Below are 11814 nucleotides of genomic sequence, written 5' to 3'. Positions count from 1 at the left end.
GTGTTGAACTGGTTAAATAAAGTCGCAGATCAACTTTCTGACTGTAAAAAGAAAACAAATTGTTAAAAACCTTCCAAACAGCTCCATCTACAGCTCTGGCCGGACAAGCCGCGGCCTCTTCATTATTAATCGCTGAAATCGGATAAATCTTCCCGTATTTCTGACAGCGCGCTTTAAACCTCCAGCGTGAAGATCTCGCCGCTGCCCAGATTGCTCTCGTTACGCACTTTAACGCTACATGACCCGCCACTTGTCGGAAAAATAGCCCGGACACAAGACACCGGCCTCATCAATTGTTTACTCGTCTTCCTGAATGCTCCTGAAACGGTACCCCGTCTGGGTGTCATGGCCGCCGCCGCGCCAAGACAGAAGCGCTTAATATATTTTTTAACACCCGGACAATCGCTATTAAGCGACTTGGCTCGGCCGCCCCCTCGTTGTGTCCTGTAGCTATTTTTGCCCCGGGGCACGCGGGAACGGCGCACGTTAAGTCATTGTTGTGGTGGACAGAGGGTGAAAGCGATCCGAGGCACCAACACTCGTCACCTCCGTCTCACCTCGCCCTCCCAGCCGCAGAGCCGAGCCGGGCTCCGGTGTCCCAGGTGTTGTGACATTCGCAGGAGCAGACGGAGGAGTTAAAGAGATTAGTACAAACCAGGCCGGGGCGAGGTGCCCTCTCCCCATAAATAATTGAGGGATTCTAAATTTGGAGCAGATAGAGGTTACAGCAGGAGGACGGCTGCCCGGGAGGGGGGCCGAAGTGAACGAGCTGCGTATACTATTCATAATTGGGATATAGATCACGTTCCCTGAGAGCATTCTTCTTCATTGGCTGCTGCTGACTTTTAAAAGTGAAAACAGTTATTGTAACATTGTATTAGGGAAGTGTATCGTGTCAGATAATTCAATGGGATCCCCTGTAGGATCTCCTCCCTGGCTCTGGCCCCACCAGGTAGTCTACCAATCCGAAATCTCATTGTTATTGCTGGCTGCATAAGCTCCGTCCTTCCCTTCAGTCTTCTATCTGACCTCCGTCCTTCCCTTCAGTCTTCTATCTGACCTTCGTCCTTCCCTTCAGTCTTCTATCTGACCTCTGTCCTTCCCTTCAGTCTTCTATCTGACCTCCGTCCTTCCCTTCAGTCGTCTATATGACCTCCGTCCTTGCCTTCAGTCGTCTATATGACCTCCGTCCTTGCCTTCAGTCTTCTATCTGACCTCCGTCCTTGCCTTCAGTCTTCTACATGACCTCCGTCCTTCCCCTCAGTCTTCTATCTGACCTCCGTCCTCCCCTTCAGTCTTATAACTGACCTCCGTCCTCCCCTTCAGTCTTCTATCTGACCTCCGTCCTCCCCTTCAGTCTTATAACTGACCTCCATCCTCCAATCGATTTGGATTGGGATCTGGAGAATTTGGGGGCCAAGTCATCACCTCAAACTCGTTGTTGTGTTCCTCAAACCATTCTTCAACCATTTTTGCAGTGTGGCAGGGCGCATTATCCTGCTAAAAGAGGCCACTGCCATCAGGGAATACCGTTTCCATGAAGGGGTGTACTTGGGCAGTAACAATGTTTAGGTCGGTGGTAAGTGTCTAAGTGACATCCACATGAATGGCAGAACCCGAGGCTTCCCAGCAGAACATTGGCCAAAGCATCACACTGCCTCCGCCGGCTTGTCTTCTTCCCATAGTGCATCCTGGCGTCATCCCTTCCCCAGGTAAGTGACACACACACCCGGCCATCCACATGAAGTAAAAGAAAATGTGATTCATCAGACCAGGCCACCTTCTTCCATTGCTCCGTGGTCCAGTTCTGATACTCACGTGTCCATTGTATGCACTTTTGGCAGTGGATATGACCCTGACATGGGGGCACCCTGACCGGTCCATGGCTACACAGCCCCATACACAACAACCTGCGATGCTCTGTGTGTTCAGACACCTTTCTATCAGAACCAACATTCACTTTATCAGCTATACAAGCTACATTATCTCTTCTATTGGATCGGACTACACAGGCCAGACTTCCCTCCCCATGTCCATCAATGAGCCTTGGCCACCCATGACCCTGTTGCCGGTTTTCCTTCCTTGGACCACTTTTGGTCGGTCCTGACCACTGCAGATCGGGATCATCCCACAAGAGCTGCAGGTTTGGAGTTGCTCAGACCCAGTCGCCTAAACATCACAATTTGGTCCTCAAATCCTCCCACTTGTCCATTGTTTGCGCTTGCAACACATCAACTTCAGGGACAAAATGTTCACTTCATGCCTAATATACCCCCCCCCCCCTTTCGAGGTGTCATTGTAATATATCCCTCCCCCCCACTTCCAGGTGTCATTGTAATGTATCCCCCCCCTTCGAGGTGTCATTGTAATATATCCCTCCCCCCCACTTCCAGGTGTCATTGTAATGTATCCCCCCCCTTCGAGGTGTCATTGTAATATATCCCTCCCCCCCACTTCCAGGTGTCATTGTAATGTATCCCCCCCCTTCGAGGTGTCATTGTAATATATCCCTCCCCCCCACTTCCAGGTGTCATTGTAATGTATCCCCCCCCTTCGAGGTGTCATTGTAATATATCCCTCCCCCCCACTTCCAGGTGTCATTGTAATGTATCCCCCCCCTTCGAGGTGTCATTGTAATATATCCCTCCCCCCCACTTCCAGGTGTCATTGTAATGTATCCCCCCCCTTCGAGGTGTCATTGTAATATATCCCTCCCCCCCACTTCCAGGTGTCATTGTAATGTATCCCCCCCCTTCGAGGTGTCATTGTAATATATCCCTCCCCCCCACTTCCAGGTGTCATTGTAATGTATCCCCCCCCTTCGAGGTGTCATTGTAATATATCCCTCCCCCCCACTTCCAGGTGTCATTGTAATGTATCCCCCCCCTTCGAGGTGTCATTGTAATATATCCCTCCCCCCCACTTCCAGGTGTCATTGTAATGTATCCCCCCCCTTCGAGGTGTCATTGTAATATATCCCTCCCCCCCACTTCCAGGTGTCATTGTAATGTATCCCCCCCCTTCGAGGTGTCATTGTAATATATCCCTCCCCCCCACTTCCAGGTGTCATTGTAATGTATCCCCCCCCTTCGAGGTGTCATTGTAATATATCCCTCCCCCCCACTTCCAGGTGTCATTGTAATGTATCCCCCCCCTTCGAGGTGTCATTGTAATATATCCCTCCCCCCCACTTCCAGGTGTCATTGTAATGTATCCCCCCCCTTCGAGGTGTCATTGTAATATATCCCTCCCCCCCACTTCCAGGTGTCATTGTAATGTATCCCCCCCCTTCGAGGTGTCATTGTAATATATCCCTCCCCCCCACTTCCAGGTGTCATTGTAATGTATCCCCCCCCTTCGAGGTGTCATTGTAATATATCCCTCCCCCCCACTTCCAGGTGTCATTGTAATGTATCCCCCCCCTTCGAGGTGTCATTGTAATATATCCCTCCCCCCCACTTCCAGGTGTCATTGTAATGTATCCCCCCCCTTCGAGGTGTCATTGTAATATATCCCTCCCCCCCACTTCCAGGTGTCATTGTGATATATCCCCCCACTTCCAGGTGGCATTGTAATATATCCCCCCCACTTCCAGGTGTCGTAATATATCCCCCCCCCACTTCTAGGTATCATTGTAACCAGATAATCAATGTTATTCACTTAACCTCTCAGTGGTCACAATGTTATGGCTGATCGCTGTTTGTATTTCTTCCCTCTGTTTCTCGGTTGGCTCGGAGTTCAGCTTTAAAAACATGACACCAAAAAAATATCTTTCGGTTAAGTGCTGTAATCATTTTTTTTTAGCATAAAACCGTACCCAGTGAAAATACACCGTAGTTTTCCTGCAGTTACATAATGTTCACGTTTTTCTGGCCACCTGAGACTGTTTGGTCTACGATAAACTCCGGACCTCCAGCTGCGGTTAAGCTACAAATCCCATCGTGCCCCTGCCTCCTGGGAGCCAGCCGCTGTCAGTCTGGCGATGCCTAATAGGATTTGTAGCTCCGCAGCAGCTGGAGGGGCCGGAGTTTTCCTACGCCTGATCTTTGACAGCCTAGTTGAGTTTTGCTGTTCAGCAGATCAGCAGTCATTTTGACGGAGCGTTTTCTGGATCGTCAACCCCGGAAAAGTGACATCCATCTTCCATAGAATGTCCAACACTTGCGTTCCGCCTCCCTGTCGCTGTTCCCTCATCTGGCTTATGATCCGCGCCTTCCTGCTCCTATAACTGAAGGAGATGAGTAGAGCTAATAGACTAACACAGTCCAATCTATCAATAGAGGGGGGCGGGGGGCGGACTCCGGGGGGTTCCTATTCACACATGACGAATCGCTGCGATTCAGAGGTGACTTTGCATAATGCCGCATTCATCACCTCGCCCCTTTCCAGGCACAAGCTGTACAGTCGTTTGTCACACGGCGAGCCGCGATCAGACGCCGCGCTCCATCATTTAGAAACGCCAAGGGTGCTTTATCATTCGGAACATGGACTTGTGGCTGCCGGGAACACAAAATCCGGCACGCCTGTTGCACATGTTGACGTCGAGACCTGTTGCTTAAAGGGATTCTTAAAGGAGAACTATGAGGCGAGTGATTTTCACTCAGCCTCATAATCTGAGCCGACCTGTGACAATGAGACTGTCACAGGTCGGCTCAGTAGATCGGGAAGTGAGCGAACACATACCGGCGCTCGCTCACTTCTCGATCTATCCCCGCAGGTGAGTCGCGACAGGGGAGTGACTGGATTCCCCTCCTCCCCTGTCCGATCCTCCAGCGCTGACTGGCGGAACGGACGGGGGAGGGGGCGGATACAGCCGGCTCTGACTCTAGATAGGCAGAGCCAGCTGTCACTCACGCAGCTGGGTGGATCCAGACAGTATTGTCGGGATCCGTCCCAGCTGAGGCGGTCTCAGTATACCGCGAGCTTTGGGTGATGGGAGGACGCTAGTTTGTGTCCTCCCGTTACCCTTAGGAGAATTATGGGGAAAAGCCCTGACCACATAGTTCTCCTTTTAAGTCCTTTCCAAGTGTTCAGATACGTATGTGAGTATGAGCGCACTCATGTAGAGGAGCTCATCACTCTGAGTTCTAGTAGAGGGGAACCCAATCTCCGAAATCTCATAGAAGCTTTACAGTGCAATTGAACTTTTAGTTTTAAGCAATTAATTCCATTCCAGGTGCAAACAGCCACGGACTTATCAAAAAGTCAGCATGCTGCACAGAAGGACCCTTGTTCTCTGTGTAGAAGCAGCGGTCTCTCTGCAGAGGACTAGTGCTGAGTCTGAGGTAGAGCTTTCCATTCAGCCGGGAGCATGAGCTCTGCGTTTACTGACATTGTAAAAGGGGGCTGTGTGTGCGCGTACAGAAGATCTAGTTCAGAGTCAGCAACTTTTTCCACATTGTCAGTTTACAAGCATTAGATGACCAACTAGATTGAGCAATAGCGCATTGTAGACCTCAGATCATCTCCATTTCTTGCACCTTCACCCCTCAGATTACCCCAGTTCCTGCACCTTCACCCCTCAGATGAGCCCCAATTCCTGCACCTTCACACCTCAGATCACCCCAATTCCTGCACCTTCACCCCTCAGATCACCCCAATTCCTGCACCTTCACCCCTCAGATCACCCCAATTCCTGCACCTTCACCCCTCAGATCACCCCAATTCCTGCACCTTCACCCCTCAGATCACCCCAATTCCTGCACCTTCACCCCTCAGATCACCCCAATTCCTGCACCTTCACCCCTCAGATCACCCCAATTCCTGCACCTTCACCCCTCAGATCACCCCAATTCCTGCACCTTCACCCCTCAGATCACCCCAATTCCTGCACCTTCACCCCTCAGATCACCCCAATTCCTGCACCTTCACCCCTCAGATCACCCCAATTCCTGCACCTTCACCCCTCAGATCACCCCAATTCCTGCACCTTCACCCCTCAGATCACCCCAATTCCTGCACCTTCACCCCTCAGATCACCCCAATTCCTGCACCTTCACCCCTCAGATCACCCCAATTCCTGCACCTTCACCCCTCAGATCACCCCAATTCCTGCACCTTCACCCCTCAGATCACCCCAATTCCTGCACCTTCACCCCTCAGATCACCCCAATTCCTGCACCTTCACCCCTCAGATCACCCCAATTCCTGCACCTTCACCCCTCAGATCACCCCAATTCCTGCACCTTCACCCCTCAGATCACCCCAATTCCTGCACCTTCACCCCTCAGATCACCCCAATTCCTGCACCTTCACCCCTCAGATCACCCCAATTCCTGCACCTTCACCCCTCAGATCACCCCAATTCCTGCACCTTCACCCCTCAGATCACCCCAATTCCTGCACCTTCACCCCTCAGATCACCCCAATTCCTGCACCTTCACCCCTCAGATCACCCCAATTCCTGCACCTTCACCCCTCAGATCACCCCAATTCCTGCACCTTCACCCCTCAGATCACCCCAATTCCTGCACCTTCACCCCTCAGATCACCCCAATTCCTGCACCTTCACCCCTCAGATCACCCCAATTCCTGCACCTTCACCCCTCAGATCACCCCAATTCCTGCACCTTCACCCCTCAGATCACCCCAATTCCTGCACCTTCACCCCTCAGATCACCCCAATTCCTGCACCTTCACCCCTCAGATCACCCCAATTCCTGCACCTTCACCCCTCAGATCACCCCAATTCCTGCACCTTCACCCCTCAGATCACCCCAATTCCTGCACCTTCACCCCTCAGATCACCCCAATTCCTGCACCTTCACCCCTCAGATCACCCCAATTCCTGCACCTTCACCCCTCAGATCACCCCAATTCCTGCACCTTCACCCCTCAGATCACCCCAATTCCTGCACCTTCACCCCTCAGATCACCCCAATTCCTGCACCTTCACCCCTCAGATCACCCCAATTCCTGCACCTTCACCCCTCAGATCACCCCAATTCCTGCACCTTCACCCCTCAGATCACCCCAATTCCTGCACCTTCACCCCTCAGATCACCCCAATTCCTGCACCTTCACCCCTCAGATCACCCCAATTCCTGCACCTTCACCCCTCAGATCACCCCAATTCCTGCACCTTCACCCCTCAGATCCGCCCCAATTCCTGCACCTTCACCCCTCAGATCACCCCAATTCCTGCACCTTCACCCCTCAGATCACCCCAATTCCTGCACCTTCACCCCTCAGATCACCCCAATTCAAGCACCTTCACACCTCAGATCAAACCCAATTCCTGCACCTTCACACCTCAGATCAGCCCCAATTCCTGCACCTTCACACCTCAGATCAGACCCAATTCCTGCACCTTCACACCTCAGATCAGCCCCAATTCCTGCACCTTCACACCTCAGATCAGCCCCAATTCCTGCACCTTCACCCCTCAGATCAGCCCCAATTCCTGCACCTTCACACCTCAGATCAGACCCAATTCCTGCACCTTCACACCTCAGATCAGCCCCAATTCCTGCACCTTCACACCTCAGATCAGCCCCAATTCCTGCACCTTCACACCTCAGATCAGCCCCAATTCCTGCACCTTCACACCTCAGATCAGCCCCAATTCCTGAACCTTCACACCTCAGATCAGCCCCAATTCCTGAACCTTCACACCTCAGATCAGCCCCAATTCCTGAACCTTCACACCTCAGATCAGCCCCAATTCCTGAACCTTCACACCTCAGATCAGCCCCAATTCCTGTACCTTTATACCTCAGATCAGCCCCAATTCCTGCACCTTCATACCTCAGATCAGCCCCAATTCCTGAACCTTTGCACCTCGGATGAGCCCCAATTCCTGCACCTTCATACCTCAGATGAGCCCCAATTCCTGCACCTTCATACCTCAGATGAGCCCCAATTCCTGCACATTGAGACTTAAAATAAGCCCCAGTTTCTGCACCTTCATACCTCCGGTCAGCCCCAACGTATGCATCTTCACACCTCAAATCAGCCCCAGTTCCTGTACCATCAGAAATGCAGGGTTTTCTTTATTCATACCTGCTGCAGCCGGCAGTTTTATTAGGAGTGTAGGCATGTTGGCTTCTTCAAGTAAGGACATCTGCTGAGGGGCCTTCTCCGATACCGGGAGGTGGGCCGCCACCTGAACCTCAGTGATGTCAAGCAGGCCTCTCTGAAACATCATGTAGGTGGTGGGTGCAGGCACAGGCCAAGATTTGTAATTGTAGTGAGCCATCAATTACAGCCATGTGGCGATCTTTAGGCTAAAACTGGTGTTGCCTGTGCACCATGACATGTGCTCCTCAGGTTGCCTATCCCTGATCTTGTGTATTTATAACATTTGGATGAGGCTGTATAAAGCACTTGTTGGATAGGCTTGAAAAGGTCTCTCTAAATGTAAGGAAATTGTAAGCAAAGCCAACATCCTCTTCTGCCAGTCTTGTCTTTTGGTTTTTGTACTATGCAGTCTCAATAGATTGTACCACGTGTGACTGTCTGTCACATTTGTCTTGTGCCTAAATCTCTTTGTGTCCTTGTAGGAAAAAATTCCGCGTCTAAGTACAAGCAGCGTATGTGAAAGAGGTAACTGTCCTTCTTTTGGGGCACTTTTGTCTCTAGATAGACTTTTCGGATCTCCAATCAATAACCGATCTTAACAAAATCATTAAACTTTGTAATGGTAGAGCTGTTTACTACTCGAAATACACTATGTGGGCCTAAGGTTTGTAGACACCTGACCATCACACCTAATATGAGATTGTTGGGCATCCCATTCCAAAGCCATGGCCATTAATATGGAGTTGGCCCCTCTTTGTGACTAGAGCATCCTCCACTTTTATGGGCAAACTCCTGACAAGATTTTGTAGTGTTCCCATTCAGCCAAAAGAGTATTGGCTCTTTTGGCTGAAGGTCGTAGGTCGGGTCTTGATGGTGGTAGAGAAGACCCAACTAATTATAAGCAATACAGCTCATCCCAAAGGTGTTTAGTAGGGTTGAGGTCAGGTCAATCGAGTTCCTTGTCACCAAACTGGACACACCATGTCTTTATGGAGCTGGCTTTCTGCACAGGGGCACAGCCATGCTGGAAAAGAAAAGTGCATTCACCAAACAATTGTCCTTCACTGGAAACACTTGAACTCCATCGTTGGGAGGGATGTCCACATCCTTTTGGTCATATAGTGTATTAATAATGACATATTGATCATTTTGCCTCTGTTTCTAAATCTGGGAGAGATCACCTATAGGCAGATTATGTGATTTTCTATTTCTTATGGCAGCAATGGCTACAACCCCTTGGGGCAGCCCCTTATTTCACGCAAACAAATCTGCACCACACTGACCCCATGGTGCCTCTTTCTCTCTGTCCTCACCTTTTTTAAATGACTACTTGAATATGGCTTAGAGTTCTAATGTTCAGTTTGGCTCAAAAGTGCTTGCGGCAGCTTAAAGAACACTGAACTCTTTTTTTTGGGGTTCTAGAACTGTCCCACTCTTGATTTTTTTGTTTATTTCTAGTTGATACTCATTTGTTCCTAACACTAGAGACCAGGAAAATTAAAAAACTTACCGGAATTTTTCTTTTCCTGGTTCCTGTTGGCAATATTTCCTTCCCTTGATTCGTACTCAGTTCTTTAGACACTAGAGTTTGGCAAAGAATGTTTTGCGTGGTAAAGGGGCTGCCCTCGGGGTTCACTGGACAACACATGTTGCTGACATAAAAAGAAACCCTGGAAAGGAAAATGACGGTAGGTATGAGAATAAGAGTTTTCTGCTTTCTTCACACCAAGAATAATTTTTTTGTCTGTCCTTAAATATAATCTGATTAACACATTGGTGATTTTTTTTTGAACACTGTTCTTTGTTATAATAATATATGAAAATATACAACACAGTCATTTAGCAGCTGGATATAATGTCTAGAATGGGGGCATCTAAACTTCGGCCCTTCAGCTGTTGTTGAACTGCAAGTCCCCATAAGGCATTGCAAGACTCTTGCCAGGCACCAAGTGGTCCATGGAGTCTTCCCTATTTATTTTTTTAACCTTTTTGCCTGAGTATAGATTTTTGGTTATTTTTGGTTATGTACATAGAGCTCTGGTCTACTTATCGATACGAATCTCTGCATCAGGCGTAACAGGACAGTTGTGGAAGACAGAGTGATATGGGAGCAAAACAGAGATTGTCCGTCCAAAGAAGGGACTGCTGGGAGCTATGCAGGCCGCTCTCCTTTGCTTCGTCACCATATTAACATTTGTGTTGAGCGTGGAGGCTTCTGTCCGGAATGATAAAAGCTTATCAAAAAGCTAGCAATAAAAGTCTGCAAAGTGTTGGAAGGATGAGCGCGCCACAACGATTGGATTGCTCCAGGTTTTTTTTTAAACACAAAAAGAACGCCCGTGTGTTTAGGTTGTCCCTGAAACGTGTTGGATTTATGCTTTTTGTCCCCCATTGTGCTTAATAAAAGCGCAATGACTGGATCTACCCAGTCATTGTGGTGCTCTCATCATTCCAGTACTATGCTGGACCCTGCCGGACCCATCCAGCAATCTCATAACACAGATTTATGCAGGGCAAGGTGACAGTGTGTCTATAAAGAGCAGCCCCCTGACCACATTTATTCTCCTTACATGTGCTCCCTTGCAGCTCCTTGCTTGTCTGCAGTTGGCAACAAGATTGGCTACATAGGCAACGTCACTCCCCTGGTCATGTGGCAGCGCTCTATTGACCGTCAATGGTGAGGAGGTCATATGCTCCTCCTTAATCCATTACATGGGCAAAGTGACAGTGCCTCTTTCAGGTACATCGCTACCTGAATGTTCCACACTCTATTAGAGCAGCTGACAACATCCTGTGTGTACCAAGCCTACCATGGTAGCCGGCCCTCTACTGCCACATGCCAGCGCCTACACAAGGTCCTTTAGCACCCAAGACATTATACCGCAAGCTGTTGCTCCCTATATACTGAGCTTTGGGTGACGGGAGGACGCTAGTTTGTGTCCTCCCGTTACCCTTAGGAGAACTATGGGGAAAAGCCCTAACCCCATAGTTCTCCTTTAAGGCCAAAGTGCATCTTCCCCCTGTGACCTCTGAACTACTTCAGCACCATGGGTTGCAGGTCCGGCCCTTTTTGCACTGTTTGCTGAAACCGGCCACCTTATCTGCTTCCCCCCTCGGTCCGTGACTGCCAGATCCGTAAAGATTACCCCAAGCATAATTTCATGAATATCATTGTCTGGGTTTTGCCTTTGCTAAGGCTTGCTCTAATCCCATTCCTTGTTGACTTTGTTACAGGAGGGCTGTTTGTGGGTCTCCCGGAGGAAATTCCTCGCAGTAAAATATTAAGCGAATCCGACCTGCAGTTTTACATCAAGCAGTTCAAAAAGAGCGGATTCAGGTAAGGCTGAAATTGCTGCATATTGGTCAGCTTGTTGAAGAACGCCGACAAGTACTTGGTGTTGCCTAATACTTTATGGTGTTCCTATGCCTGGTGGAAACCTAATAACTGCTAGTAGGAGTGAACATTCAAGGACCAAGACCTGGCTGTGCCTAATGTACCTGTAGATTCCTTCTAGACCACCCCAGGAGCCATAAAATCCAAGGTGCCTAGTTATGCAGATCAGGTCCACCCCTTCTTGCCTCCCGCTTCTCATTATTGGTCAGTGACATGTCCACAGTAATACTAAGTGGCAAGCTTGTGCTCTATGTTGCAGACTGATGTGCAGATTGGATGCACCAGCCATCCAGGCTCTCTGTAGCTTGGGAGAATGGGGTACAGTGATGGTCATAAAAGGTAAACCTTCCTTGCTGGAAGAGGACAATATTGTGTTAAATGACACCCCTGACAGGTGACAT

At 49.5% G+C, this 11814-nt stretch overlaps 1 protein-coding gene across 1 annotated transcript in view; it reads left to right on the top strand.

Moving 5' to 3' along the window:
* The window catches only part of EPHX2 (epoxide hydrolase 2), a 63304-nt gene that overhangs the window by 38873 nt on the left and 12617 nt on the right, over positions 1 to 11814 (top strand). The window contains exons 14-15 of the mRNA XM_018570303.1: positions 8502 to 8544; positions 11254 to 11356. Coding sequence (XP_018425805.1) covers positions 8502 to 8544; positions 11254 to 11356 — 146 coding nt within the window. The remainder of the gene's footprint in view (positions 1 to 8501; positions 8545 to 11253; positions 11357 to 11814) is intronic.

The sequence above is a fragment of the Nanorana parkeri genome, unplaced genomic scaffold, assembly GCF_000935625.1.
Source record: "Nanorana parkeri isolate BGI_ZX_2015 unplaced genomic scaffold, ASM93562v1 scaffold1500, whole genome shotgun sequence".
Taxonomy (NCBI): Eukaryota; Metazoa; Chordata; class Amphibia; order Anura; family Dicroglossidae; genus Nanorana; species Nanorana parkeri.
The sequence above is the reverse complement of the archived record's forward strand: the minus strand, read 5'-3'. Positions and strand labels throughout refer to the sequence as shown.